Genomic DNA, 26,729 nt, shown 5'->3' with positions numbered 1-26,729 from the left:
CGGATAATCCGCGTTCCCAGGACGGAAAATAGCCGAGCAGATACCTTAAGTAAGTTGGCCTCAGATCCGAGCTCAAAGGCGGAAGAATTAATGCATCGAAGCATTGATGAAGCCGAGGTACATTCAGTGTCCAGCTCGCCGAACTGGATGACGCCAATCTTGCAGTATCTGGATCAAGGACAATTGCCCGAGGATAAGAGAGAAGCTCGGAAGATCACGTGCCGAGCACTCCGGTACGAACTTCATGAAGGAGTCCTCTTTAGAAAGTCTTACCTCCAGCCGTTATTGCGGTGCGTAGGACCAGAAGAGACGGACTACATCCTCAGAGAAGTTCATGAAGGATCGTGCGGCAGCCACATCGGAGCTAGAGCTTTAGCTAAAAAAGTTCTAAGATGGGGATATTACTGGCCAACCTTGGTACAAGAAGCAGTGCAGCTCGTCAAGACATGCCCGAAGTGCCAAATCCATGCAAATATCCCAAGGATGCCGCAGACCGATCTATCCACTATGCAAAGCCCTTGGCCTTTCATGCAATGGGGCGTAGACATAGTGGGACCACTTCCTCAAGCTCCTCGGCAAATGAAATTCCTAATCGTTGCCGTGGACTACTTCACGAAGTGGGTGGAAGCTGAACCATTAGCTGCGATAACGAGCTCAAAGGCATTGGACTTCGTCTGGAAGAACATAGTGTGCCGATTTGGCATACCCCACATCCTCATCTCGGATAACGGGACTCAGTTCACCGACAAGACGTTCAAGAATTGGTGCCAAGAGCTGAATATTCAACAGCGGTTCACTTCAGTCTCTCATCCACAAGCAAACGGACAAACGGAGGTAACAAATCGTATCCTGGTGAAAGGGTTAAAAGCTCGGTTAGAACAAGCCAAAGGACAATGGGTAGAAAATCTCCCTCAAGTCCTATGGTCCTGCCGAACTACACCCACAACCTCCAACGGTGAAACTCCGTACAGCCTTGTGTACGGCACTGAAGCCGTAATTCCGGTGGAGATCGGCGTACCCAGTCCCCGAACTCTAAATTTCTCCTCAGAAATGAATGACGACGGACTGAGAGCCGAGCTAGATCTTGCCGAAGAAAGAAGAGAATTGGCATGCATAAAAGCAGCCAAGTACAAGGAGCAAGTAGCCCGATATTACAACCAAAGGGTGAAGAAGCTGCAATTTCAAGTGGGAGATCTCGTCCTGAGAAACAACGAAGTAAGCCGAGCAGAAAAGCTGGGCAAGCTCGAACCCACATGGGAAGGTCCGTATCGGGTGTCAGAAGTCCTCGGCAAAGGGTCTTACAAATTGGCTCACATGTCAGGAGAACAGGTACCCCGAACATGGCACATTTCCAACCTCAAAAAGTTCCATTTGTAAGAGACAGTCCGGTCAGTCAGTCTTGAGTCCTGTTTGCTCAATGTGCTTTATTTTGTTTGCTTGGTCTTTATTTGTCTCTGTGCGTTTTGTCTGTGTGTTTTGTCTGTCTCTGTGTGTGTCGTCTCTTACAAATGTTACTGAGGTATCTTGTTCTTCGAAGGCTGATCCCCTTCTTAGAACATATACAAGCACACGATTGTGAGTCAAAGCTTCTACAGAAGATACAAGACCACAATTCAGCTTAAACAAGCAGTTCGTCTGAAACGAGCTGCAACAAGCCAACGATTGTGAGTCACAGCTTCTACAGAAGATACAAGACCACGATTCAGCTTAAACAAGCAGTTCGTCTGAAACGAGCTGCAACAAGCCAACGATTGTGAGTCAAAGCTTCTACAGAAGATACAAGACCACAATTCAGCTTAAGAATCAAGCACTTCGTCTGAAACGAACTGCAACAAAAGTCTGATTCTCGCGATAAAACTTGCCTGAATTAGGACTAGGGAAAGTCCGATCCACGCGATAAAACTCGCCGAATTAGGACAAGGGAAAGTCCGATCCCCAAATTAGGACAACGGAAAGTTCGATCCGAGCGATAAAACTCGCCAAATTAGGACACAAACCAAGTCCGGTCAAAGAAGAGTTCACTTCATCAGATCGAGGACAAACATCAACTTACCCCGTACCTTGATCCAGAATGCCGAAATGATTCACTTCACTTTTCGGGGGGGGTAGTGATGGAGTACGTACTAAGCAAATACTAAACAAGCCCAACAGCAGTAAAGCCCAAGAAAGAGTATCAGTTCGGCATGGCTAAAGAGTATCAGTCCGGCATGACTCAAGAGTTCAGTTCGGCACAACCACAGAGTTCGGCCCCAGCCTACAGCTCGGTAAAAGCCAACCAATCAAACTCTGCTCTCTGGTCGGCATCAAGCTCTACTCTCAGATCGGCAAAAGCTGCTCGGCAATAATTCAGCAGTCCGGTCTCAGTATTCGACCGAACTAGGAAATAGTGGACTCATGCAAGATTTCCACCTCCGCTACACCGACGATCTATTTAGTGGTGTCAAGCAGTCATTAACTCATGCAGGATAGTGGACCCATGCAAGGTCGCCACGACCTCCACGACATCCATTACCTAATAAATGCTGCATGCCACGATCTTGGTTCAATGTATAAATAGAACCTAGGTCAGATAGATAATCTTCTTCTGTTAACTTCTGTTAAGCTCTCTAGAGAGAAAATAGCAAATAGCAAGTCTGTATTGTTAGCTGTAGAAAACAGATCAAGCAATACAACTCTGCCCTCTTTTCTTCCCGTGGACGTAGATTTACCTCAGTAAATCGAACCACGTAAATCTCTGTGTTGATCTTCCTTTATTTTTACGAGCATTCATCACCATCAAAAATTCGCCGATTCATCACTAGCTGAACTATATTCTATGATATGTTGATAACTTAATGATCGTGAGCTTGATATGCGTGAGGTGGTACGTGATCGATTACTAACTACTTCTTCAATTACTAACTACTTCTTTAATTACTAACTACTCCTTTAATTGCTAACTACAATTAATTTAAGATTATAAAATTTTAGAGATCTAATGGAATTTATATATTATTTTATTTTTTATTTTTTAATATTAAAAAGATAATAACAACTATCAAATTTAGGGTTTAAGAAAACAATGTCAATAAAGTGTATTAAATATATCGACATAAAGACATGATAATGTAAACACAATTTCATATTGATATTGTACAAACACTATATTGACATATTATATAAGATGCATTGATATAAAACTGTTGTATCAAAATTACGAAAATTTATGAATATTTACGAAAACTTTATCAAATTTTGACATCGAAACATATGCATGTAGGATCTCGTTGCAATCCTTATAAAATTATCTTTAATTTAATATATTTTGGGTAAAAATATAATTAAAATTGAGATAGTTATAATCATTTAAATTTTTAAGATTTTTTTAAAAGTTAGTTATAACTAATTTTTTGTTAATTGTCACTAAGAGCATCCGCAGTGCTCGCTGGGACGGACAACGTCCGTGCCGCTGGCGCAGCACCTCTCTGCTCGCCGCTGGCACGGCGCTGCTCGATGCATCGAGCTCGTCCGTGCCGCTGAGCAGGCGACGTGGCGCGTTTCTATTCGCCAACAGATTTTTCGTTGGAATTATTTTTTTTTAAATCGAAAATAATACCAAAAATTAAAATATATATTCATATTTCCAAAAATATAGCCATTTTTTTACTCTTTTTTTGGAATTTTTTGATTTTTTTTTATTTTTTAAAACCCCAAAATCATCTATAAATACACACATTCATCATCCATTTTTTACATCAAATTTATCTCTCATTCATCATTTTTCATACAACTCATCTACATCTTCCTCTACATCTTCCTCTCTCACTCAAACCCTCTCTAAAAATGGATTTCACCGATATCATGGCTGAAGCGGAGCGCGAAGAACAAGAATACTATAAACAATATCGTGCCGCCTATGAAGCCTATGTCGCCGCCACCAGCCCCGCCCCTCCTCCTCGACCAACTAGATCAATTCGCCGCTACATACCTCGTGACCGGGAGGGAGCCAACGAAAGGCTCGTTGCCGACTATTTTTCCGACAGCCGCGGTTTCAGGAAGATTACTTCCGGCGCCGTTTTCGCATGTCAAAACGGTTGTTTATGCGTATTGTCAACACATTGTGCGCCCATGTTGAATACTTTCAATCAAGTAGAGACGCAACCGGTCGGCAAAGTCTCTCGGTGTTGCAGAAGTGTACTTGTGACATCCGACAACTTGCTACTGGGCAAACGGCTGACCTCTTCGACGAGTATTTGCATGTGGCTGCGTCAACTGGAATCCAATGCCTCAAAAATTTCTGCGACGGCATTCGTTCTGCTTTCGGTGAGGAATTCCTTCGGGCACCCACTACCGAAGATTGTCAGCGGCTGCTTCATCTTCACGAAACAGTCCACGGTTTTCCCGGTATGCTTGGCAACATTGACTGCCTGCATTGGAAGTAGAAAAATTGCCCGACTGCTTGGAGGGGGCAATACTTAAGCGGCCACAAAGGCGGAGGCCCAACGCTTATCCTTGAAGCGGTCTCCGACTACCGCCTATGGATTTGGCATGCATATTTCGGTGTTGCCGGATCCAACAACGACTTGAACGTGCTCTATTCTTCACCACTCTTCAATGATGTTTTGAATGGTGTAGCACCGGCGATCGACTTCACCTTCAACGGAAATGTATACCACATGGGTTACTATCTCGCCGATGGTATCTACCCAAGGTGGTCTACTTTCGTGAAGACGTTCAGCAATCCGCAAGACCCGAGACAGGTTCTTTTTGCACAGCGTCAAGAGTCTGCTCAGAAAGACATCGAAAGAGCTTTTGGGGTCCTTCAAGCCCGATTCAACATTGTAGAGGCCCCGTCTCGGCTGTGGTATGTTAAGAATATCGTCGACATCATGTACACGTGTATTATCTTGCACAACATGATTATAGCTGACGAAGGACCGAGGGCGGCTAACTTTTACGACGAGGATGAAGCCGGAAGCTCAAGACCTAATCAAACATATTTGGGCGAAATTCGGCCACGAGTAGTGTTTTTTTTTAATATTATGAATTTAATTATGTAATTTTTTATTTTTAGGATTTTAATTATGTAATTTTTAATTTTTAGGATTTTAATTATGTAATTTTTAATTTTTTAGTAATTTGTAATGGTATCGGATATTTTAATGCATTTTAATATTGTGGAAATGTTTTTAGTAATTGAATTATTTAAATTAAATAATGGAATGGTGGGACCATTGAGCACGTCCTTGCGGAAGAGCATGGACGTGGGTGTTGTGCTCTTGGGGAAGAGCAGGGAGTAAAAAAGTAATAAATGTGAGTCTGGGCCCATATCCGTGCTCTTTGGCAAGAGCACGGATGTGGATGCTCTAATACCCCTCGTTGATATTTTTTGTACACTATATTGATATTTGTGGTTGAATGATCTTGTGCCTTGATTTAATGATCTAATGTTTATCATTAAGTTGTAGTTAACAATTTAATATTGAGTTAGCAATATAACTGAGGTATATTTAATATTATGATAATATAAATGCAATGTTATACTTAAGTGGTTTTCGAATTTGTGATGTTGCAAATGATATATAGTAGTACTTGTCAACTACCTTTAATTATCCGTGAAATCGATCATATGTATGTGGGAGTTGAAGATGACTTTGCTCAAAGGTAGGAGGCGATAAGCAAATACGTGTAGCATGCCATCGGAGTGCTTTGACCATGTTGGGTGATATTCAACGGCCCGATACTTTCATGGTATCCATCGTGCATCTTCGACGTCAGGTATGCATTATAATGAATAACATGATAATAGAAGACGCAAAACAACACGGCTAATTAGTAGGATGAACCTGGCGAATCTACTTCGAGAGTTGCAAGCGAGCCTACAACCTAAAGTGCACCTCCAGAATTTCTGGCTTCTTTACATGAAGAACTAGTCCATATCGTCTCTAAGCCGATCTTATTGAAGAAATTTAGACACACACAAATAGATTTCAGCTTTGAAGTGTGGCTTTAAGTTTTAATATTAATAAATTTTAATGAAGTAACTTTGTTATTTATATGTGTTATTTAATTTTTGCAAAGTGGAATATAATTGAAAATTTGAAAGAAAAAAAAAAGTAATTTATTCAAGTAGTGGTAGAAGTGAAAAGATGACGAGGTTATAAAAGTTGTGGGTGATTTTAATAGTATTATTTTGTAGAATAATTCATGAAATAGATGAAATTGTTGAGTGGTGTGCATTGCAATTTATTTGGGGTACAATCATAAATAGTTAATACTGTAAATAAACATTCAGTTTTTTTGGTTGTTAACATGTAAAATGCAAATTGTATTTGGGGTTATTATCAGAAATACCTAAAATAAGTGACGATAGTTTTCTGTTACAAATTGCACAATTTACTTTTCCCAAATCCTAACAAATTTCTTCTGCTACTCACTTGTGCTCAATCTTCGCCCGTCAATGGAGGAAAAAACATTCGATCCGGTAAAATTAACCAAGAAATAGACACTTATTTTTATGTTTTCCATCGCATTTTGTTTTTTCGAATTTCTTTGTGATTTTCAATTAATTTTCGCTGGTGTTCATGAAATAGGATTTAATTCGCGCTATTTTCAAACTCGTCTGGGAAAAACGAGGAGCAGGTATACCATTTTCTAGTTTATGTTTTCTTCTTCTTCTTCTTCTTGATTAATTTTCAAAATTCAAATTAATATTTAGCGCTTGTGTGTGTTGTGGACAGAGCGGGAGAAGAATCAACTCTCAGAAAATGAAGCAGAGGTTCAATTTCAGTTGCATTTATGTGCAAAAGTTTCCCTTTTCCGTTCAGTTTCATTCCACCGTGATATGTATATGCTGAATGCAATAACCGTGTAAGGTTTTCTGAAGCACTGTGAATTTGGTTTATCTGTAGGCTGGACCAAGTACGACGAAGAGAAGCAGGCAAATTCCTGGTGAGAATTCTGTTGTTTTGGTTATGCTAACTGATGATTGATTTGGAAGTAGCTAGTATTTTATATTATTCCTGTGAAGCAGTCGAATTTAGACGTAGAATGGATGATTGGAAGATGGTGGATAGTTATATAACGCATGGATTCAACTCGAAATCAAGTACTACTAGTATTTGTTGGAATATCAGCAAGCGGTGTAGAAATGATCTCTTGTAAAAAGTTTTTTGTTCAGAAGGTTAAATTTTTTATAAGTTTAGTGAACCTCGTCTGATGAAATGAATTTGAGCTTTGTACTGCTTGATTAATTACTCTTCATTTGCACCGTGTGTGTTTTTCCCCTAGTTGAACCAACCTGTGTTTTAGAGATATATTTTTTCTTATGCTCGACCGTGTTTAGAATCTTGACATTTTCTTGAGGAGTCTTTGAGTAATGCAGAGTTTGTTTAAGAATTGTGTTTAACAAGTACCACTTCCTTTACTGATTCAACCAAACTTGCCTTCCCCATATAGTTCAGTTAGGTAGGTGGCCTAGTGTTTGAGAACAAATCTTTCGAGCTGTGTTATATGAACAAACTTGTTGATTACATCTTCACTTACCTGGAATAAGAATAATGCTTTAGTTCTTTATCAAATACAGCCAACGGGAATGCATTGAAGCTGAGCTGTGAACTCCTCCGAGTTTTTGTGGCAGGTTAGTAGTACACACCAATGCAGCTCTGCTTTTCAATTATTGAAGAAAAAGCAGCTCTCTTTATGTACATATCTAGTTGCCATCTTCTGCAATATTTTGCGTTGTGAAATGACTTGTGATACTGTTTCTCCTCTGTGTATGACGTTCTAGAGGCTATCCAGCGTGCTGCTGCCATTGCTGAAGCAGAGGGCTCATTGAAAATAGAAGCAACTCATCTAGAAAGGATACTTCCTCAATTACTTTTAGACTTTTGAGGTACCATTGAGCTTTGATTTTCTGTGGAGTTACTTCAGTTCAGTCATGTATTAAACCCAACTAGTGCTCCTGAAAGTCATATTTTGATTCAAACTGATTTAATCATATTCCTATCATTCAGAATGTGTACTCTTTTACCACTGAAATTCTTCATGGTCTCTATAATCATGTCATGAGTTCTTCACCATTTTGTGTTTGTAAAAAGTCTGTTATGTTTTCTTGTTAAAAGATAATGAATACTAGAACTTCTTTTCAATGCATATTGAGAGAGAGTGGATTAGGTTAAAGATTAGCTAGTATCTAAATCTAATTTGTTGTTCTTTCCCGGTTTCATTTGAACCTGGTGAACGGTGAACCGATGAAAGGTGAGGAGTTTACTGTCCATACAGCAGAATTTAGGAGAAGATTAACCAAGGATAGTTTAGTATTTGGACTTTTGAGTCCCTGACTCTTGTGACAACTGTTCTTCTGCGGCATGAATCTGATGAATAAACTTTAGTCTTTGTGTTAGATCTCCTGGAACTCTTCACAAAAAAGCTTAGTCCTTTTGGATAAGAGGTAACTTTAGTATGTGGGGAATGCATTTTCGGTGGGCAGACTATAATCTGGAGTATTTCATTGCTATGCATCACTGGTTTGTGTATACTAACTAGTACTCCCTCTATCCCATTGAATGGGACAGATTTCTTTTTCGCATGTGTTTTGGAAAATTATAATAAAAACATCATTTTTACTTTTTCCACTCTCTTATTTTATTCTATTTTTATTAACTTACAAAACAACACTATATAAAATCTTGTGCCATAAATAAATGTTTCTATTTAACAAAGCAAATTGAATGGGACAGAGCAAATTGAATGGGACAGAGAATACAAGATTTACGTTCACGGGAGTTATCATCTATTGTTTACGCGACTTCTTCTATTGATTTTTATTCAGTAGAACCATCTATTGATTACTCGACTTCTACAATTAAAAGAAATTTTGACGTCATACATTACAAATCTCCATCTTGTCACGAATTTTTAGCTTCCAGCCAATCAACCCTATTACATTTATCAACTCCAAGCAGTACCTAAACTTTGCTGCTTGTAACGCATTCATCAGAATCATTTACAGAGGATTCCATTCAAAGTTATAATTCTTCTTCCAATATGAGTATAGCTCCTTTCAAAAATTTGAAATCCAAAGCTTCATAATGATACTTGCAAGGACTAGATATGTAAAGGCTTAGCACACTCAACAACATTATTCATGTTAACACAACTATCATGCATACCATTGACTTGAGCTCTCTTCCAAACCAATTTATGAATAAGCAAACATGGTCCTTTTCTAGGTAAAACAAATCTATTATGGAGTAGTTTCTTTCAAATTCCTGTGTAGAAATTTTTTTACACATCACATCAAGTTGATCAGATTCCTACGTAGAAAAAGAAAAAGAAAAACTAATTTAATATTAAATGGTTGAGTCATTTGCTACACAATGCAAATAAATACCAAAAAACAAGATTTAAATCAATCAACTTTACTGATACATAACTCTCTCACCAGTCTTTATCACCACAATCTTAAAAAAACAAACCCCACACAAACTATTTGTGAAATCAAACATACTAGAATACTATATGCTTATTCCCATGCATCATGCTACCAACAAAGCAACAAATTCAATTGAAATCGCACTTTCAATCTGTGCAACAACGATACATGTAGTACTTCTCCATGTTTCGGTGACACTCTGTGCAGACGACCATCTCTGGGATGTCATCGACCCCCGGCAAAATAAGCCGGTTGCAGTGCTCCACCGTGTGAAGGCCAGTCAGATAATCATTGAGCGCCGGCACAAAGTTTTTGGGCTGTCTAGCTAATTCGGCCCATTTCCCAAATTCAACTAGGGCTTTGAGCATCTGGTCATCTTTAGCCCGAGCCATCTGCCCGGTCCCCAATCCTGCCCCTTGGCTGAACAGTGCCCAACCCTGCTCACTACCACCAAATGTGAGCAGGGTGAGCACTTCACCAAGGATGTGGTCGCCAGCAACAGGATTGTCAGTTGATCCTGTTGCCTCCTCTTTTACAACTTTGGCGCCATGGTGAATCTTTGAGTACATCATGCTTTCGAGCCTTTTCCAAAAGTACCAATTGGATGTCGGATCGTCCCATACTTCACTCCGGCCAGCCACAATGTCATTGAGCTTTCTAAAACGCTCCTCGCTGCTCTTAGCCCTACCAATGTGCACCATCTCTAGCTTGATCCCAGCAGCAACTTCAACCTCTCTTGCTGTCTTGATGAACTCCCGGATCCACTCATAATTTTCGCCACCATACAAACATATGACCTTTTCTCCACGAATCTTGTTGATACCAAAAAAATGAAAAAAAAATTTGTTAAAATTTTATCACTACATCTAGGACAATAAATAAATAAATAAATACAAATAGTTACCCAATCCAATAGAGTTGGATCAATGCCATTGACAACAAGCTGCAGCCTCCACTCCTCATGATTCCACAAGTCCAATTCACGTTTGTTAGTGAAAGGATAGGCCATATTACCCCAAATCCACACCATATGAATCGCGTTAGGGCAAACCATCCTGCCCTGCGGGTCCAATGCCACGAGCATCGGCTTCTTGGTGAAGCGCCACACCTCCTTAATGTACCTAGCCACAGCCGGTTCTACCAAGGCCGGGTCGTGCAAGGCGTACCATGGCATCCGCGGAAACAGCAGCTCTAGCTTATGATGTTCTCCCAACATGGGTAGCCACACTATTTCGTACTCAAACTCTTGCTTCGTTCTTGAATCTCTGTACATGTGCCCGAGTATGAGAAGCTCGTCTTGGGAGATTTCATCGTCCGATATCAGCAACAACACTGTCTTTCCTCTCAGAATTTCCACTCCTACCTGAATGGTAATGATTTGTGTTAGAAAAATGGTACTATCAGAAAACCATTACATACTTAATTCTATTATTTGGATACCTTTGTTGTCCTTTTGTTGGCTATTGCAAGAGGGAGGGAATCATCCTTCAAATGGAGAATCTTGTTCAGTATCCTCTGGTTGTCGATGTGGGGCGTCGTCCCAAATAGATGCCCGATTGTTTCGTAGTATTCAGTGTGTTTCTTCTCATCTATAAATCCCGAGATCATCATCAGATACGAGTATTTAATAAAACTAAGTTGATAAGAGTAATACCTATGTGTCGATGGCAGAGTTGGAGTTGTGTATTGAGAGTGTCTAGTATGAAGGCCAACTTGTGTGATAAGCTTGAGAGCTCCCATGTCTCTCCATGCGAACTATGGCTGCACATTTTAGGCCTAAAATCAACACAAATATACAAAGTAATCAGCCCCAAATTTAAACCAATAAAGTCTTACATTTGAGTGAGGCCAAGAATCTGAGAGGCACAGGCAATGAGGCTTCTGACAATCCAATACACAGCAACTGGAGCGTGACTCGCGCCCGCTACCATCGGCTCTGCTTCATTCGATATGTATTTCGAAGGCAGACGACGAAACTCACCCACGCATTTCGTTAGCTCCAGCGACACCTTAACTAGGGTGTTGATGGGCTCCAATCTTGACTTCATCGTATCAACTATATCCGGAACAAGCTTCAGCATTGCCAGCGATTTGGCCAGCGGCTCTGTCGTGAAGTGGTTCGCGACCAGCCAGAACTGGCCGTAACTGACTGCGAATGCGGCTAGGACCACCACAGCTTTCGCCTCCCAAGTGTAGCTCGACAGAGCGTTCAGAATCTCCAATGCCAGAGTATGGTTGTCGCCTCCGCCCGAGCACTTGCAGGACAACTGATCATAGGAAACACCAGATTTACTAATTTACTAAACCAATCAAACTCACATTAGTATGATATTGCTCGCTTTGGCTAAGCCCACATACTAATACTAACGGAGGTTGTACTTAAATATTAGTTGAACACTTTCTAATTTCGCGATGTGGGATGGTTTGAACCCTAACGAACCTTAAGTGATCAAATATATCTAAATAAAAGGAAACATATAGCAAGATTGAAATTAAAGATCAACCTCAATAGAGATCTTGTTCAACAGAAAGGCTAGTGCATCGTCGACGCAATCAGAGCTGGTCAGTGCGGCCGTTTCATCGCGGATTCCAGTGCGAGTCGTCGAACCCTGGTCATGAAGAACAACTACTTAAGGCATATCTAAACAAACCAAGTACCAAAAAAAAAATTCAAAAGTGCTTACATTGTGAATTCCAGGGGTAACAACATTGAAGATATCCTTAACTATGACAATAATTGATTCTGTGTCTATGGTACGCTCAACGTAAGCATGAGTTGCCTGAATTTGCTTCCTCAGTTCCACGTCGTCGGAAAACATTGACCGGCGGTCGTGGCGGAGGAGCTGCGGATTTCCAGCTGGGACAATTGCGGTTGACATTGTATACGTTTATGTATTTTGCTTTTTGTCAAGGATTTTGTGTTGTGTTTTTTAATGACAAAATGCATGCATTATATAGGGGGCGAAGCAGGGGAATAAAGGGAGCATTAAGTTCCTTGCTTGTAAAATGGTCTAAAATGATTGAAGTCATTTTTAAATTTGGATAAGGATCTTACTATTCTCAATTTCCAGTGTAGCCCTCCATCCAACTTCCCTATACTAGAGAGCACTGAGTCCTAATTTTAGAGCCAAAGTACATTATAAAGATCCATATTTGGCCTTAGTTTTGATATAAATTTTGGGCTCTCGTGCCATTCAAGAATATGACCATCTTGAATTGGACGAGGAATATATAGTTAAATTATTATAATAACACAAAATAATAATCAAATTAATCAAAGTGGGTAACAATCAATTAAGTTACTTTATTTTTCAAGAACTGAGTTGGAAAAAGGGGGAAACATAAAGAAATCAAATGAAGCACATGATGCTTCTTTACTTTTTCTGGTGAGGAAGGGGGGGATTGTATATTGCTGTGGAGTCTGTTTTTCTATGCTTTTATAGCAGCAGTACTTTAATATTGCCATATTTTACATAAAGACAAGTTATAGTTCCTTACTTAGCTGCAGCAAAAGTAAAAGGGATATCTATATATGTTTGAAATGTGGAAATCCGGTTAGCTTTCACTGTTGCTGCTGATAAGCTTCAGTGAAATTATCCTATTGCTCCTGCATCTTTTATGATGTCACATCATATGTAAAGTGGGTAAAGGTAGTCCAAATTCATCAAATGAATAGATGAAGTTGGGTTGGGATTGAGCCGTTGAGGTAACACAGAGACTATGGGCTTTAAAATAATCATGGACATTGACCAACTCGTTTTTTACGGGCTCATTGCATGTGTGCGCTCCCAGTGATGTCGGGTCTTTGACGCCCCACCCATTGCACCCTAAGGTGTCTACCTCCCCCAAATGTCTAGCATGTTGGATGTCCCCACAGTCATTGGACAAAATACAACTCTCCGAAGATAGATCTTACGCTCACGTTTCCTAAGCCTTGGAGGAAACAAGGAGGATTTTCGAAAATCTATGTCGATACTTCAGAGGATTTGATCATCAAATGCAACCAAAAGGCGGAGGCGTTTTGGAAGAGAGTAGTTGAAGCATATAAACGGACTTTGTTCTACAAGAAGATTAGGGCTCGTTTTGACCAAGTGAGTCTGAAAATTCAAAGGTTATACGACATTTACAACAATGTGGATCGAGTGAAGCGGATATTTTAAAATCCGAACACTCTATGACGTTGACGACAAGAAGACTTTCAAGTATGTCTTACCGTGGGAAAAAGTTTGTCACATTGACAAGTGAGCGGGTGGCATAGAGTCGACTTTAAGCTCGGGGCCAAAATGCACAAAGCACATCGAGGCGATTCAATATTCAACAAGCGAAGAGACTGCATCAATTATTAATGGAAGATGCTTCGCCGAGTCTGTTCAAACTGCGTTGCCTCGGAGGATACCTCTAAAAATTGTTTCTACAGGCACGAACATGTCCCAACAATAACTGGATGCACACTAGAGGATGATTGCGAGACTCCAAAATGATTTGAAATATGTACTGTAATTATGTGATTTGTTATTTCATGTTTTCCTGGATTTATATATAATCCATGACCGAATACGGGAGAAGTAACACTCTAAAATTGGTAATTCAGCATTCAGTCGTTGAAATTATATCCATGTGTTGCAAATTCAGAAGAAAAAAATAAATTGGAAGTTAAATGAACTGTGTCTATTTTACTACTATAAGCTACAGTATAGTATTAGTAGTACAGTAGTTTATAAAATATGTTTAAAAACAACATTAGATCAAAGTTTGTCTGTAAGTTGAAAATTGGTACTGTTGCAATAGTTTAATGAAGCATGTGAAAAATAAAATAAGGTTAAACTTTAAGAACCTTTCAGCAATTAATCCATTGAATGGAATAGTGTCTAAGATAATATAACCTCAAGAGAATTTTAGTTGCTCTTTCATTCCGGAAAATACAGTATTTCACAGAATGATTTAATTAAGATGCTAAATGTGTGGAAAAACTCTCTTGGATTCAAAATCCCATCACAAAAAAGGCAAAGACATGTAATTAAAACCTGCCCCGAGTTTGTCTTTCTAAGGCAGCATTTACTTTGATCGGCCTCCCATCCAAAACCTGCACCAACCAAATTGAAATTGCAGATTATTAGCTCCACACCAATAAACAAACAAATTTGTGATAAACCCTAAATTAATCATTGTCATCCAACGAATGTTCCCTATTTAGTGATAGAAAGCAAAAGGATTCACCTCTCCATCAAGGCTGGAAATGGCATCATTCATCTCAGACTCCGTCGACATCTCTACAAAGCCAAAACCACGCGATCTTCCAGTTTCCCTGTCAGACACTACCCGTACACTAACAATCGCACCGTGCTCACTGAAAAGCTCCTCAAGACGGCCGCTATCCACAGACCACGGAAGGTTGCCAACGTATATTCTGTGACCAGGCTCTCTAGGAGCACGTTCCGGGCGTGATCCTCTAGGAGCAGCAATATTAACGGTCAAGAACCGGCCGTCCATATCCTGTTCAAGAAGGAAAGGTAAAACACTACTGGAGAGTCATCAAGGAATGAACTAGTCAACAATGATAGATACATTGCTTGCTTATTTAGAAAAAAAGCGTGTATATGACTTTCATATCACATTAGACATAATTCGCCTATTTGAAGGAGGGCATAATGTAATGAAGTCCATAGTTCCTAACTTCCTATTCCTATATGCATAGCAAACACCAATCTTAAACAGCTATCAAACTTACATAACGACTGAACAACTCCACGGCCTTCTCAGCCTCTTCGACAGTGCTCATTGTCACAAAGCCAAACCCACGGCTTCTACCAGTTATCCTATCATAGATAACCTGCATAAATCAACAAAACAAAAACGCAACAAACTCATTACACATAAATCTTTCCTCTCAAACATTAGACCAAAGAAAATCTGTTAAGTATGTCAAGCTCATATGAAAATCAAACATAGTAAACTCACACCACACATTTCACATCATCAAATTAGTCCATTCTGCATACCCACTCAAAATCATGATATGGGAGACATACTCAAAGCCAACAAACAATAAAGGAAATCTACACATAACTATCTCATCCCATTTCAAATCATGGAACAGAATAAATCTTCATACCCACAAAACAGCCATGGAAATCCAAATACAACAAACTCAACCTACCATTTCACATATCAAACCCACCAAAATCCATTCCAACAAAAACATTTAACACCTTTTCCACTAAAAACCACCGCTATAAAAGAAATTTCCAAACCAACAAGAAGAAAACAATTATACCTCAGCATTCTCAACAACTCCAGCCTGGCCAAAGAGCTGACCCAATCTATCATTATCAACATCGAAAGGCAAATTCCCTACATACACTTTCGCCTCCTCCGGTGGCTGGACGACGAAACCCCCCTCACCCTCTTCTCCTTCCACGGCCACATCCCAGCTAGAATTCCCCTCAATTTCATCAAGAACTGCCGGAAAATCTTCACCGAGAGCTGACAAAACGCTTTTCTCCTTCCTTCTGAGACAGAATGAAGGAGTGAGAGGAAGTGAGGATAAGGGCTTGCAGTTAAGCTGGAATTTCGTGGTTTTATACGGAACGGAGAGATAAAGGCGAGAACATGAGATTTTTGATGGTGTGAAGAGCGTTGGGCTTGAAATCAACGCAGTATTTGCTGCAAAAGCCATTGTTTTTGCAGAAATTGTGGAGATGGAGGAGAGGAGGGGTTTAGTAGGGTTTGTGGTGAATGGATTGGTCGCGAATGAAGATAATGGTACTCCTATTTATTACTCGACAGATATTTATCACATTTTTAATAACATGAATTTATCATATACTCCCTCCATCCCAAAAGAATATGTACTTTGGGCCCGGCATGAACTTTAATGTAAAATTGATAAAGTAAGATAGAGGTAGATAGAAAAAAGTACCCCCTCCGTTCCGTTACTTGCACTGTTACTTTTCGGCTCGTCACAAACTCCTTACACTATTTATAGTTTAAGTTAGAATTAATGCATTTAATTAATATGTTAGTTTAAGTTAAGAGCTCCTTTATTAAGTGATGTCTCATTACACTTAAAATTCTAATTTAATTACACTAAAAAACCAATCCCAAATTTACGGCCTAAAATAAAAGGTGCGAGTAACATGGGACGGAGGGAGTAATAAAGTATTGTTAGTGGATAATGAGTCTCACTTCATTAGAGATAAAAGACTTTCTAAAATTAGAAAGTGCATATTCTTGTGGGACGGACTAAAAAGAAAAGAGTACATATTCTTAAGGACGAAGTGAGTATAGATTAAACATTTTTAATACTAACTTTTTAAAAATAGTAATACTCCATTTTGTCGAAGTACATGTGACAATTGAGGCAATACAATACTTAGATATTTTTTGCATTCGTTTTTTATTACTCCATCCGTACCATAGTAATTGAGTCATTTCTTTTCGGCACGAAAATTAAGAAAATTTGTGTTGAGTGAGTTAAAAAAATGAAGAATAAATTAGAAAATAAAAAAGGTAGAGAGATGAAAAGAGAAAGTAAAGTAAGTGAGAAGAAATGTGTTGACTTTTACCAAAAAAAGAAATTACTCCACTGCTATAAAACGTACAAAAATAGCAAAATGACGCACTACTATGAAACGGGGGGAATATTTAACAATAAAATTATTATTAAGGTATTTATCGTTTTGAGTGGAATTTCAAAATTACTATCCATCAATTATTAATTATATTTTCTATCTTTATGTTTCTACAATTTATTTGATGAAGCATTTTCTTAAATTTAGTCTTACAAAGTTTAATGTGTTGATGGATTATATCATCGTAGAATTTTCCATGATGTTTTATATACTATATGTGTTTTTTAAATTCATGGGAAATGATAAATTACACTAGCTTTGACTCGAAGCCATGAAGGTCATAACAAGTCATATCGGAATTTAAAAATCACACTAGCATTGACTTGAAGCCATGAAGATCATTACAAGTCATTCTCTTCACCTTATTATCATTTTCTAAAGCAACTTTTCAGTGAAATTAATATGTAGGTTAGTTTTATACATTATTGCATTGCAATTTCTTTTTATTCCTTGATTGATTTTTTTCACACAGGTAACGCGTAACACTGTTAAATTACAATTGGTTGAATCTTTATGGAGTATAATTAGTGATCCGTTACTTCACATATTATACAAAATTAAAATCAAAATAAAAGGTTGCTTGATTTGTTACCAACGTGCAACACATAAAATGTAGTACTAGTATTTTTCTTTTACAAATTAACACCGAAAAAAGCTTGAGATTAACCAAAGTTCTCCGATCATGAAATAAGTTTACCTATCAGTGACTAATTTATTTTCATTGAAAAGTATCAGATAGATTCATATTATGGGATTCTTGTGTTCATTCTTATTATTAATATACTTGTGATTTTAAAAACAATTTGAATGGATCACTACTTTAAAGTTAATTTGGGCTATTTAATCAAACTCGTAAAATCAACACATAAAATTTTAACACTTCATGGTAACAAATAGACGAAAACCTCAAATGACCGAGTTTATTGCTAACGAGAAAATGCGAACAAAAAGGCTGGGATTCAAAACAGTGCAGAAGTTGGGTTTAAAAAAACTGGCATTCAAATAGGGAAAATTTAACAAACTTATAATATGATAACATCCGTTTTGTAAGTTTTTATAAATAAAACATGATTTATAATGATTTCATTTATCCTAGGATGCATTTCATCATTTTCCTAGTTTTTTTTTCCTCATTTATTTTTATGTTGGATCTAATTTCTTCACACTTTTAATTCTTTGAGACCTAGTAATGTATAAAGCTTGGAAATGAGGAATTTATCCTAAATAATAATAATAATAATGATTTGGATAAAATTGTTAATTAAAGAGGCTTATTTTGGACCCGATCTCCAATTGGGTCAAAACTCAAAAAAAAACAAAGAAGCCCAAAATGTGTACATCCAAGGGTATTTATGTCCAAATACACAATTAGGGTTTCTGGCCTAAAGCTTTAAAAGCAGCAATCAGGCGAGTTTCAACCAAATCATCACATCTTTCTTCTCCCCTCTTTTCTTCACCTCTCTCTAATCAAACTAATCGTAGTACTAATTTCTAAATTTATCTTGGCCGGTGATGCACGGAGAATTGTCCGTACCATCTGATTTCCTTGATGTATCAATCTCGAAAATTTCTGAGGCCTCTTTCAAACTGGTTTTATTCGGAATTTTTTAGACTCGAATCGTGATTTTTTCTTAATAGGCGGTGATGTTGAAACATATACCATCAAACTATGAAAGCCTTGCTATTTGGCTTGTTGATGCGAATTACTAACTATTCTGAGCCTTGTGATTTCTGTTTTGAATTCAGCTTTTTGTTCCAATTGATAGGCAACGTTTTAGAGTCGCTGGTGCACTGTATTTGAATGGTGTTTTCAGCGCTGTACGTTGCCGATAGCAAATTCACAGGGTGTTGAGATTCTGGCATTGGCTTATTTTTCCTTGAGCTTTTGCATTCAGATGCGCCTAAAGTCTATCTATTTTACCTACAGATGTTTAATTGCTCCCTTATTTTGCAAATTATTTGATCAGTTTGTTATTGAGATTGGAGAGCGCAATGATGCTAAAACGTAAGGCTTGTTTCTCAAAACATTCGCAGTGGCCGCCTAAGTGCTTTCGCCTTCGCCAGGCTTGAGAGCATATGCTGTTTTTTCCTTCCTTGGATGTCTGAGCTGCTCTCTCAATATTTCATTTTTTAAATTATATATCAATTGAAACTTAATATTAAGATTATTATGATGAAAAAAAATCAAGCGTATCTCATTGAAAAGTTTTCTGTGAACCCTTCAATTTTTATTGTCATCATCTTTTCTTATTCTCTAATTAGTTTTTTTACTCTAGTTTTTCTAAGTGGCGAATTTGTGGTGCTACTATCCAAGTTTAAAAAATTTGCATAAATTAACATTTGATTTAAAAAATACATTTACCATAAAAATAAAAATTAATTAAATTAAAATGCAAAATGAAAATAGAGATTAATAAATGAAACAAAAAAAACAACAATCCCTTTGTACACACATCAGCCCCAGCAATGATGCCCTCCAATGCACAAAACCAGTTTCACCCCTCTGCCGTTGCAGCTTGTTCCCTCCACAGTGGGAGTCGAGATGCCCCTCCCCATAAAATGTATGTGTCACGGCTTCCTCTGATGTGAATGCGCTGTGAACTTAGAAATATGACTTAGAGCATCTCTAATAGCGGCGAGCGCACTGGCTAGTCGATTCTTGGTGCTCGCCGGTTCGCTCGCTGAATCATTGCAGCCGATGAGTGCCAAATTGGCGAGAAAAACGGCGAACGCACGTCGATTCCCAAGTGCTCGGCGATGTGCTCGCCATCTCCTCGCCGTCATTGCAGGCTCCAGATCGGTGAGTGAGATTTTTTTTATTATTTAATTTTTTTTATTATTATTTAATTTTTAAAACACTATATACACGGCGTGGTGTGAGGTGGGGGCTCAGGCGTGGAGTAGGAGTTTTTTTAATATTAATGTAAATTTTTTTGTTAATGTATTTTTTTTAATTAATGTACCTTTTAAAATTTTAATATTATTATTGATATTTCTCGTATACGTGTCGTAAATTTAATTCCGTATTTTGTGTGATTGTTAATTATTTGTTTTTAATAATTTTGTTTATTGTGGCTGGGATATGGCTGGCTATTGCTTATTCAGTTGCTTGTCTTGCTGATGTGGTAGGAGAAGTTTTAATACTAATGATTTGATCGGAGGAGTTTGTGGTTGGACTATGGCTGAGCTATTCTTCGTTATTCCAAGTCGACTACTAAATTAAGCTAAACCATGAACAGATGGATTCGCCAATTCACTTGACAGTATGATTTTTAAAACACTAATTTTAAAAATGTGGTAAGTTTTAAACATTTAAATACTGTTAAGTCCACAACACAATGAATACTTTAAATTGACTTGTCGTTGAGTAAACCTCCTATGTATAACAAAACGACGAAGGATCGCGCTATCTCCCAATTGGAGACGAACAAAGAAGGGGTCAGTGTGAAGAATTATCCGTGAAAATACCAGTGCCTAATAATTGTGTTGTGGAGTAAAATTTCCCTGTATTATTTTTAATTATATACTCCTGTTCCATAGTACTCCCTCTGTTCCATATTAATGGAGGTGTTTTTTTTTCGGCACAGAGATTAAGAAAAATTGTGTTAAGTGAGTGAAGTAAAGGGAAAATAAAGTGGAAAATGAAAAAGGTAGAGAGATGAAGAAAGAATAAACTAAGAGAGAGTAAAGTAGTTGTGGAGAAATGTGTTGACTTTTACTAAAAAAAAACGACTGTATTACTATGGAACGTACCAACACGGCAAAATGACTCTATTACTATGGAACGGAGGGAGTAATAGACTCATTTTATCATTTTAGTATGTTCCGTAATAGTGGATTCATTTCTCTTTTTTTAGTAAAAGTTAACACATTTTTCTCATTTACTTTTGTCACCCTCTTACTTTATTCTCTCTACCGTTTTCTTCTCTCATACTTTATTTATCTTTTTGTTTTATACCTTATACACCTTTCTCTTAAACTTCGTGCCGCTGGAAAGAAATGCGTCTACTACTATTTGACGGAGGGAGTATTTGTCCTATTGGTAATCAGCTATGTATTCGATACTCCCTCCGTCCTGAAATATGAGTTGTCCTATTGGTAATCAACTATGTATTTGATACTCCCTCCGTCCCGAAATATGAATCCTAGAAAAGTAGGTTGAATTAGTTGGTGAAAAATGATTCTCGCTTATATATGGTATTAGTCTTATAAAAAAATATACGTGGGATAAATTGCTAGAGGAAAAAGTAAAATAGGATTCTTACTGTGAGATGAACCAAAATGACAAAATAGAGCTTTTACTGTGGATGGAGGGAGTATATTAGAATTCTAACTAATGGTTAGTAAATCAAAAATCAAATATCTGATCTGCGGCCACAGATCCTATATTTCGACCATGAGTACCGTGAACTGTATAGTCTCATTATCATTAACTAATCAATCTTTTTTGTTATAGTTATACACGTTGGATGCTTCATTAGCTAAAATCAAGAATTCAGAACCTCTTAAAGAAAAAAGGATTTCAAATATATAATCAAACATTTTTTTTATTTGTGAATGGTAAATCATCAACTTAATCTGAATAACTATAAAGATAGTAAATACAAAGTATGGAAGAAGAAAAGAAATGGAAACCCCTAAAGACCGGCCTTGATGGAAAGCAGGAGCTGCTACTTTGAGCACCACGTTCGTGTGAGGAGGAGGCCGAAGCTGCAATCCAATTTACGGATATGGGATATACTCGAATACGCACGAGTCATGACCTGCACCATGTGCACTAAAAAATAGGTCACACTTCTTACTACCATAAACAAAATTAACAACCGTAATGATTTAAAACTAAAGAGATTCCTGAACAAATCCAATATGTTTAGGTATATCATTCAAACAGCCACTCCATCTCTCTCTCTTTCACACATACACACGTATGTGTGGTTGCTTGCTAGCAGTATCACTCATATCTTATCTAGTTTATCTTTTGCCAAACTTTGAAATGGTTTAGCCAGATTCAGAACTAAGACGTCGAGAAGAAATGGTTACTTGGATTAAGAGCGGTCAAAAGTGCAGCAGCGATGAAATAGCAATGTGCTTGGTGTTCTGATAGTAGCTGTTGAATGCATAAGAGGCGTGGTCCTTGGTGGTGTTGGAGAAGAAGCACGGCTTATGCTCTTCAAGAGCGCTGCACTCTGCCCCGTTGCTGCATGCTCACTTCAGTGCGTACATCAGCTCATCATCTCTGTATTGCTCGCCTGCTATGCAGTAGTCCTCAAACTGTGCATCTACACACACCAAATTGATGACTCACCCTCTTCAACAAACTAACAGATGCAATCAAATAAAGCTCCACTAGTGTTACCTGAACATATGGACAACCTCAATAACACGATGATCGCAACTAGAACGTTGGATAAGACTGTCGCCATAGTCGTCCAAGCTTGTTTAGAAGCCTGCAAATTATGAGAATGCAGAGTGTGATGTGTGTGGGGGTGTGTTATCAAATCAAGATGGAAATATTTAAACACAGAAACAGTGAGATGCGATCTACTTTTGGAAATCCCAATCTTGTCCCCCAATCATCATCAAAATATTAACAAACAAATATACAAACCAACGGTTTCTTTCTTCACAGGCATTATTACTATGAAGCAACTAACACTACGTAATAATTTAAATATGATATAAATAACAAAGAGCAATTATGCATAGCTGGTATAGTTGACCTCGGTAACGGGCGGCATCCAGATTTTCTACTACTATAAAAATTTCGCCCAAAACATTCAATGCATCTTCAATATCCTCTCAAATCCATTACAAGTATGAGTGTGTCATATTTGATTTTCTATACATAGTTTAACCATAATTCACAACATGAGCATATTTTACCAAATGACAATGTATTCCCATAAACACAGAAAACAAGTAGCGAAATCAAAGAATTCTCCGACGTTCCACATCTATCGATTTTCTAGAAGAATGAACATTAGCAAACTAACCTTGATTTGGTAAACAAGTTATATAACAAATAGTAATAGAAATATACATTTCTCCATCAAAAGTTGACACTTCTAATATCAGTAGAAAGGGTTCAGCAGCGTACATTGAAGATTTGAAACAGTAACCATACGCTGTCATGTTTAATTTAAAGGATGTAATTTACAGACTTGTAGATTCAAGGTATGGCGCCAAGAGAGTGGAAGTCACTCGACTGGGCATCTGCCTTGGATGAGGTGCTGTACATGTTCTTCAGCAGGTCCTGGATTTTGTTGTACATTGCATGGGGAGGCTCACTTGTTCCGGCACTGCTTTGTGTTGGTCTCAAGCTCTCCTGAAGCTTGATCTTTTCAAACAAATACTGCTTCTCAGCTTCAGCATCGTGCAATCTTTGCTTGAGATATCTACTAGTGTAGTCCTCTTCTGACTTCTCAGTTTTGGCAAGTGCGATTCTTTGCAGCCTCTCAGCTTCACGGCGAGCCTCATTGGCCTTCAGCTCAAACATGTCTGCCTCAGCCTGTTTAAGCCTTACAATACTTTCAAGCTCATCAATTTGAATCTTTTTCCTCTGCCGCTCAGTCTTCAGAGCAGAAACTTCACGCGCTTTGTCCTTCAGCTCTTGCTCACAAGCTTCTACAGCCAAGCGGGCCTTTTTTACCATCCGCATCTTCTCCTCTGCAACAATTTCCATCTTCTTAACAGCTTCTTGTACCACATCAGCTATCCTATTGAATGCCTCCTGGGGCGATATCATCCTGCCATCTTCATTCTCTTGGTTCTTTGAGGGGTCTGCCTCGAGCTCTAAAAACAAAACACATTCACATTCAGAATTCATGGAAGAAGAAAGACACTTACAGGAAACATGTGAAATATTATCATTTTTGGTTAGAAAGTTCTAATTCCTCAAAAACAACATAAAGCAGGCTCCAAGAGCCTCTGACGCTGAAAGCAGAAAAACGAGCTAGGTAAGTGCATAACTGATTGTCCTTTTGGCATATTAACATCATAAACAGAAAGAGGCATTTCCAAATCCCTGAAGAAGCAAAGCAGAAAACTACCAGAAGATAAACAATTTTACAGTATGAAAATCAGAATGGCGGTTTAGCATTTTGTCCACATAATATGCCAAGAGTAAAAATTGTGAAAACAAAACACGTAAGAATATTCAAAGAATTTATACATACTGTCAATGTGTGGAGACATATTTCTCAATGGCACACAGATGAATATCCAGTATAAATAACATCAGAAGAAGCTTACCTTGAAACAACATTAAGATTACTTTACAAGCCACAGTTTCAGCAACCCCAGTTTTTAATTTCTCCATAAGCTCCTCACACTTCCAGAACAACTTCCTGCCCCTTGAATCTTCACTCCCACGGAAAATTCTACTTACAAAGTCAAGTTCTCTTATTAGTGCATCCCTATCCCAGCTAGGTGCACAGTGCATGAAGACATCTTTTACCCATCCTACTAGCTCAGATGTCCTATTGCAAGCTCGGCACCTTAAAAGCATCTCTGCAGAGCTCGAACCATTAGTAACACAAGGTCCCATTCCAATAAGCCCATTTCGAATAGCACAGTCCGTATGAGTCCAATGAGAGCATGAATCACACCCTATCCAGCGGCATGTGTTAACCTCGAAATCAAACTTGTTGCAGATTGTACACATACAAAGGTTGCAGAAACCGTTTCTCTTTGAGCATAACTCACACATGCAGTCCTCTGCTGGCAATGCACTTCCACAGGCTATGTTTCTGCACCTTTTGTACAGGAAAATGTCAATTAGAGAAGCTTGGGAGAGGCTAACACTTGGATGCAAAAACGCCTGAATACCAGTCTTTATAGAAACAAGAATCTCTAGCTGAACTCTGTGTGCCACGACCAGAGTTTGCTCTGTCAAATCACCCCTACTTTGGACCAGCTTCTGAAGAAACAGAAACTCCTCTCTTTGCTGAGAACCGCCCAAGCCTTCAAGGAAAGTACGGAGCTCGTTTTTAAACTTGTCAAGATACTTGTCCGGGAGGTTTTGCATCTTCTCTGCCACAATGTCCACTCTCTCTCGCGCCACATCTCGAAGAGACATCTTATCAGAGCTCGAAAAGTTGCGGACAACAGAGTGCTCAGCAAATCCATTCTCTCTCTCTTTCTCCTTTTCCATTTTTTTTGCCACCAAAGCATCAGCTGTGGGCCAGGTTTCTCGTGAACTGGCACTTTCCGATGGAGATTCGTGCACCTGATCAGAATTCGAGCCCCGCTCAAGATTAGGAGATCCACACGCATCTGCTGAAACTAAGGACAGGGAGGTCTGCAGCCCCCCACCACCAGGGCGAGGTTGCTGACGAGGAGGCAACATTGAGGATTGATTGTTGAAATGAGATCCAGACGGCGTCCCCATCTGGAGCAAAGCATAAATCAGACTTAATAACGTTTTTCTTTATTCAAGACATAGCATATGCCCTCTCACTCTAAAAACTCCCAAACAAAGGTCGGTATTAACAAGTGAAAAATCAGTAAAATTTACAGGGAATTTAAGGATTCTTCAAACTAAGCTACAAAATCAGTGATCTATGCTTCAAAACAAGAAATAGAAACAATTTGATTTTACAAATATACACTTATACCATGATTACAGAGCCGAGAATAAAATGCGAATCTAACACAGCCAAAGAGATCAGCAGCGAGATCTGGAGCAAACGAATTTACACCACGCACCTAACCTTGCAATTGAGCTGAATAATTGCCCCTTTTGCTTGGATTTAGAAACCCTAGCCCACCAGCGTTAAAATAAAGTCCCCTGGGTTTCCGTTCTCTTTGACCAGTCGATATACGATCGATGTTCAATAAATCGACCTCTTAGAGCATCCACATTAGCAAGTACTTTCTCACGGACTAGCACTAGAACTTCCCAAAAATACATTCTACTTCCCACTCCACTGTCACATCGTTAAAACTTCTCTGCACAATAGTGGACTAGCACTAGGACTTCCCAACAACACAATTTCACATTTTTATACGAAATTTAATACGAAATTCAAAATTCGACACAAATATGAGGAAAATGCAATCATAATTTCATTATAAATTAAAAACATTAAAAAATACAATTAAAAAAATAATGACATCATAAATATCAACGTGCATTCTTCCGCGCCCACAACTCTTCAATTATATCCTGTTGGAGTCGACTATGGGCTTCTTGTTGGCGCATGTCGGCATGGGCATGGAGCCGCCCGACGTCATCATGTGGTAACCGCATGCGTACATTGGCGGTGGCCACGCCGTGGCTTGGCCCGGCGGCATCTTCATTGGTCCAATCAGTCAGTTCTGGACCTTCTTGTTCGACAATCATGTTGTGCATGATAATACACGCGTACATGATATCAGCAATGCAGTCGTCATACCACAAACGGGTTGGACCCTTCACCGCCGCCCATCGAGCCTGGAGCACACCGAATGCTCGCTCCACATCCTTGCGCGCTGCCTCTTGTCGGCTCGCAAAGTAGACCTTATCTTCGAGCGGACATCTGATCGTCTTCACAAACACGGACCACCTAGGGTATATCACATCCGCCAAATAGTAGCCCATATGATGTTAGTTGCCGTTGGCGACAAAACTGATGGCCAGACCAACGCCCTGGCACTGCTCGTTGAAAAAGGGCGACGACTGGAGGACGTTGACGTCATTGTTC

The 26,729-nt window shown here is 38.7% G+C and overlaps 4 protein-coding genes and 3 non-coding genes across 10 annotated transcripts; 4 read left to right on the top strand and 3 right to left on the bottom strand.

Moving 5' to 3' along the window:
- The first annotated feature begins 6,306 nt into the window (after window positions 1–6,306).
- Window positions 6,307–8,002, top strand: LOC121806977 (protein MHF2 homolog). The gene is made up of 6 exons (XM_042207160.1): window positions 6,307–6,463; window positions 6,573–6,621; window positions 6,720–6,757; window positions 6,891–6,930; window positions 7,565–7,618; window positions 7,769–8,002. The coding sequence occupies exons 1-6, from the start codon at window positions 6,440–6,442 to the stop codon at window positions 7,870–7,872; spliced, it is 309 nt and encodes a 102-aa protein (XP_042063094.1). The 5' UTR covers window positions 6,307–6,439; the 3' UTR covers window positions 7,873–8,002.
- A 1,383-nt stretch (window positions 8,003–9,385) lies between these two features.
- LOC121808618 (protein SIEVE ELEMENT OCCLUSION B-like) lies at window positions 9,386–12,349 on the bottom strand. 2 transcript variants are annotated; one of them, XM_042209195.1, is made up of 7 exons: window positions 12,100–12,349; window positions 11,920–12,024; window positions 11,252–11,682; window positions 11,070–11,176; window positions 10,856–11,004; window positions 10,320–10,778; window positions 9,386–10,227 (listed from the first exon to the last, which is right to left on the bottom strand). In XM_042209195.1, exons 1-7 carry the CDS (start codon window positions 12,292–12,294, stop codon window positions 9,562–9,564), a joined length of 2,112 nt encoding a protein of 703 aa, XP_042065129.1. In that variant the 5' UTR covers window positions 12,295–12,349; the 3' UTR covers window positions 9,386–9,561. The 2 variants fall into 2 exon arrangements, with proteins under 2 accessions (XP_042065129.1, XP_042065130.1); XM_042209196.1 differs by having other exon boundaries at window positions 11,070–11,170.
- Window positions 12,350–14,234: 1,885 nt separating this feature from the next.
- On the bottom strand, window positions 14,235–16,170 carry LOC121808619 (28 kDa ribonucleoprotein, chloroplastic-like). Its single transcript, XM_042209197.1, has 4 exons — window positions 15,690–16,170; window positions 15,144–15,245; window positions 14,633–14,908; window positions 14,235–14,498 (listed from the first exon to the last, which is right to left on the bottom strand). The coding sequence occupies exons 1-4, from the start codon at window positions 16,089–16,091 to the stop codon at window positions 14,433–14,435; spliced, it is 846 nt and encodes a 281-aa protein (XP_042065131.1). The 5' UTR covers window positions 16,092–16,170; the 3' UTR covers window positions 14,235–14,432.
- Window positions 16,171–18,550: 2,380 nt separating this feature from the next.
- Window positions 18,551–18,625, top strand: LOC121810113. The gene has a single exon (XR_006052374.1). It is a non-coding gene; the product is annotated as a small nucleolar RNA snoR117 (small nucleolar RNA).
- A 57-nt stretch (window positions 18,626–18,682) lies between these two features.
- On the top strand, window positions 18,683–18,769 carry LOC121810112. Its single transcript, XR_006052373.1, has one exon. It is a non-coding gene; the product is annotated as a small nucleolar RNA snoR116 (small nucleolar RNA).
- Window positions 18,770–19,033: 264 nt separating this feature from the next.
- LOC121810124 lies at window positions 19,034–19,156 on the top strand. The gene has a single exon (XR_006052384.1). It is a non-coding gene; the product is annotated as a small nucleolar RNA SNORD14 (small nucleolar RNA).
- A 3,870-nt stretch (window positions 19,157–23,026) lies between these two features.
- Window positions 23,027–25,866, bottom strand: LOC121809521 (OBERON-like protein). Of its 3 annotated transcripts, none has more exons than XM_042210211.1 (3): window positions 25,758–25,866; window positions 24,298–25,435; window positions 23,027–23,838 (listed from the first exon to the last, which is right to left on the bottom strand). In XM_042210211.1, exons 2-3 carry the CDS (start codon window positions 25,433–25,435, stop codon window positions 23,216–23,218), a joined length of 1,761 nt encoding a protein of 586 aa, XP_042066145.1. In that variant the 5' UTR covers window positions 25,758–25,866; the 3' UTR covers window positions 23,027–23,215. The 3 variants fall into 3 exon arrangements, with proteins under 3 accessions (XP_042066145.1, XP_042066144.1, XP_042066142.1); XM_042210210.1 differs by having other exon boundaries at window positions 25,753–25,861; XM_042210208.1 differs by having other exon boundaries at window positions 25,662–25,857.
- Window positions 25,867–26,729: the final 863 nt, after the last annotated feature.

The sequence above is a fragment of the Salvia splendens genome, chromosome 6, assembly GCF_004379255.2.
Source record: "Salvia splendens isolate huo1 chromosome 6, SspV2, whole genome shotgun sequence".
In the NCBI taxonomy this organism is placed as follows: domain Eukaryota; kingdom Viridiplantae; phylum Streptophyta; class Magnoliopsida; order Lamiales; family Lamiaceae; genus Salvia; species Salvia splendens.
This window is presented reverse-complemented; position numbering and strand designations above follow the sequence as displayed.

What these genes read in the sequence shown, in the direction of transcription:
- LOC121806977 (XM_042207160.1), top strand. Translation starts at nt 6,440, where the DNA reads ATGGAGGAAAAAACATTCGATCCG. An exon ending in CTGGGAAAAACGAGGAGCAG is followed by an intron (nt 6,622 to 6,719) that starts GTATACCATTTT and finishes TGTTGTGGACAG; the next exon opens with AGCGGGAGAAGAATCAACTC. An exon ending in GAGAAGCAGGCAAATTCCTG is followed by an intron (nt 6,931 to 7,564) that starts GTGAGAATTCTG and finishes TATCAAATACAG; the next exon opens with CCAACGGGAATGCATTGAAG.
- LOC121808618 (XM_042209195.1), bottom strand. Translation starts at nt 12,294, where the DNA reads ATGTCAACCGCAATTGTCCCAGCTGGAAATCCGCAGCTCCTCCGCCAC. An exon ending in TTACCCCTGGAATTCACAAT is followed by an intron (nt 12,025 to 12,099) that starts GTAAGCACTTTT and finishes CTTCATGACCAG; the next exon opens with GGTTCGACGACTCGCACTGG. An exon ending in ACTCTGCCATCGACACATAG is followed by an intron (nt 11,005 to 11,069) that starts GTATTACTCTTA and finishes CGGGATTTATAG; the next exon opens with ATGAGAAGAAACACACTGAA.
- LOC121808619 (XM_042209197.1), bottom strand. Translation starts at nt 16,091, where the DNA reads ATGGCTTTTGCAGCAAATACTGCGTTGATTTCAAGCCCAACGCTCTTC. An exon ending in GAGTTGTTGAGAATGCTGAG is followed by an intron (nt 15,246 to 15,689) that starts GTATAATTGTTT and finishes TGATTTATGCAG; the next exon opens with GTTATCTATGATAGGATAAC. An exon ending in TTTCCAGCCTTGATGGAGAG is followed by an intron (nt 14,499 to 14,632) that starts GTGAATCCTTTT and finishes TGGTTGGTGCAG; the next exon opens with GTTTTGGATGGGAGGCCGAT.
- LOC121809521 (XM_042210208.1), bottom strand. An exon ending in AATCTTAATGTTGTTTCAAG is followed by an intron (nt 23,839 to 24,297) that starts GTAAGCTTCTTC and finishes TTTTGTTTTTAG; the next exon opens with AGCTCGAGGCAGACCCCTCA.